This window comes from Triticum dicoccoides, chromosome 5B (assembly GCF_002162155.2).
Source record: "Triticum dicoccoides isolate Atlit2015 ecotype Zavitan chromosome 5B, WEW_v2.0, whole genome shotgun sequence".
NCBI classification, from domain to species: domain Eukaryota; kingdom Viridiplantae; phylum Streptophyta; class Magnoliopsida; order Poales; family Poaceae; genus Triticum; species Triticum dicoccoides.
Window position 1 is genome coordinate 706574998 of NC_041389.1, and position 2801 is coordinate 706577798.

General features: G+C 49.5%; 1 protein-coding gene across 1 annotated transcript; it reads left to right on the forward strand.

The window, feature by feature from the left end:
• Window positions 1-1984: 1984 nt before the first annotated feature.
• On the forward strand, window positions 1985-2779 carry LOC119306770 (CRIB domain-containing protein RIC2-like). Its single transcript, XM_037582903.1, has 2 exons — window positions 1985-2107; window positions 2208-2779. Exons 1-2 carry the CDS (start codon window positions 2065-2067, stop codon window positions 2528-2530), a joined length of 366 nt encoding a protein of 121 aa, XP_037438800.1. The 5' UTR covers window positions 1985-2064; the 3' UTR covers window positions 2531-2779.
• Window positions 2780-2801: the final 22 nt, after the last annotated feature.

Sequence of the window (2801 nt, forward strand, 5' to 3'; positions counted from 1 at the left end):
TGTCATTTATGTTTCGTCCCCCCAATGATTTTGGTCTAGCTCCGCCACTGGTTTTCGAGGCAAAAACCCTTGCACACCCTACCGCCAAGGGCGCTGGCGGTAGGCTGTATAACCCTACTGCCAGCTCCCCTGGCGGTAGCGAAAGGGTCAAATCCCGAATTTTTTTCGAACCGGGGTCAGATCCTGAATTTGTATACAAAAGGGCCAAAACACGAAATTTTGCCTTGGCTAGCTTGCAATTGCAACTGTGCATGGCATTGGCATTGGCACGACTGTCCCTGTAGTGTCGGCCGGGATGTTGACACGTCGGCCTGGCTGCATGCATGCTAGCGTTGACATGGAGTAACTAGTAGCAGCAGCAGCGAGATCTGGTAAGTGAGCGGTAGCTTTCACGCAGAAAAACATTTCACTTTGATTGATCTATCTATCTATCTATCGCCGTGGGGTTGTATTGTCTTTTCACCACCAACTCGGCATCTGTGTTGGCCTGGGATCGGATCGGCGTCGACGTGCTCACTGCAACAACCAACCTTGCACTAGTTTTTTCTTTCCTTGCTTGTGAGGGACATGTATTTGGAGTGTGGGCCGGAGCAGAGCAGCTAGCGGAAGAGGAGAGATGGATGGATGAATCGCTTGCACTGATTGCACCCAATTCTACAGACCTTCATACGGCCCGTTAATCGCATCCTATTGGATCGATCGATTGATTGCTTCTTTCTTTCTTCCTTTCTTTCTTTTGCGGGAAACTGCAAAGGAAGAAAGGAAGCCGTCGTCGGCTTCCTGCAGGTTCATTCCGGGAAACTTATATATATACAATGATTAAAAGAAAAAGGTGTTCTTTTTCGTCTTTGTTAAAATTTCAGAGACTAAGTTGTAGGTCCCCGAGAGCATTTTCCATATGAATATAAAGATTCCCTGTCCAATTCTCCCCAGTCTTCTCCCCCGTGTGAAGCCAAGCCAAGGCAGCGTGCACGCCTGCTTCCGCCCGACAGCACCATCGTTTGGTTGCACTGCATCCGCATGCTCCTCTGCTCTGCTCAACATGCATGGCCGCCCGGCCGAGCTTGGTTGGTGTTCAAGGCAAGTGATCCAGCCAGCCACACAGACACAGGGAGAGAATGTTTGTTTCACGCATATGGCCATGTTGCACGCTTTTAATATTGCCAAATTGCACAAGAGTAGCGGAGAGGCCGACTGTTTAACCTCACCAAAATCTCATTATCAAATTGCTGCTGCGGATTTCATTCAGACCAGATGATGATCAAGGTTGTTTTTTTTTTTTCAGAAGAAGAAAAATAAGGTCAAAAGAGGGTCCCTCAATCAAAAGCAGACAGGCTTTATATCATTCGGTTCCCAGATTTCTCCGGGATACTAGTACGAATCGTTCAGCCTGCATGCAGCCAACTGTTGCACGCGCGCTGAACCTGCGGCGCAAGCATCTTACTTGCACGTACCTGCAGAGCATGAGCCCACGCATGCCCTGCATGCTAATCAGCAGTCCATCCGAAGAAAACATATGTTTAATCTTCTTTTACGACTTTGATGACCTTCTTCATGGCAACTTTTCAAGAGGGCTCCTCTTCCCGAACAGCAAGATACATTTCCACAGAGTGACACGCCCACTAAATATGCATGTAGTAAAAATGATTAAAAGATTACATAGCCAAGGACACACAAAAAAAAAAGGAGATCGAGGTCGCTGTGCTACGTCCACTAGCGAAATGATGGCGCCAAATCGAGCTCATCCAACCCTTTTGAAAGGAATTTTAACGCAATTGATTGATGTGCACGTCCCAGCCTCGGCACCAGCAGAAAACACAGAGAAAAGCAATTAGTCCACACGAAGATCGTCGTTCCTGATTGATCTCCACAATACCATGCTACCAAAATTAACCTATTTGATTGATGATGCCCTGTCTCCATCTCCTTCCGTGCCCTGGCTATAAGATACGCTCAGCCAAGAACCCGACACCATTATTATGCCTGCATCTTTCCTCCCCCTCGCCCAACCCAATCTACCCTCTGTCAGACCCTCCATAGTCTCAGTAACAATATCCGGCTCCGATGAAGGACCGCCGTGGCTTCCCCTCCTCCACCACCACACAAGGTAAGTGACCAGTCTCGTATTATAATTCAGACCATGATCGATGCCACAGGTACGTGCGCATACTAACAGCAGCAGAACATCTATCGGTGGCCAATTTCAGACTCAGACAGAGTCCTCCAAGAGGAAGGAAACAGCGGCGAGGAGAAGGCGAAAGAGAGGATCGTCTCGGCGGGGGTCCAGCGGCTGCTCAAGGGGATCAAGACCTTCTTCGCGGCGTACGACGGCGGAGAAGAAGATGAAGAGGAGCGGGAGATCGTGATCGGGTACCCCACCGACGTGCAGCACGTCGGGCACATCGGCTGGGACGGGCTCAGCAAGATGGGCGGCATGGCCGGCGCCTTCTCCCTGCCATCCTCCCTTCCTCTCCGCCAGCTTGAGACCGCCATGGACCCCGGCGCCGTAACCACCATCTGCACCAACTGATCCATAATTCTCCATTGTGCCAAACGTCATACTCCACCTCGAACTCGACCTACCGCTGTTACTCCCAGTAAAATAAAAATAAAAATAGACGAGTGAATGGTACAGCTGCTAGGAAGTCGTCTCACCCGGATTGCAAGTTCTTGGGCAGACATATAGCATCCCTGAAGAACTCGGATCACTGAATCCGATCATGGTGATCAGGACTGGCTCAGTTCGATGATTGTAGTTAACTTGACATTTCCTTGTGTATATAGCTCCTCTCTCTCTCTCT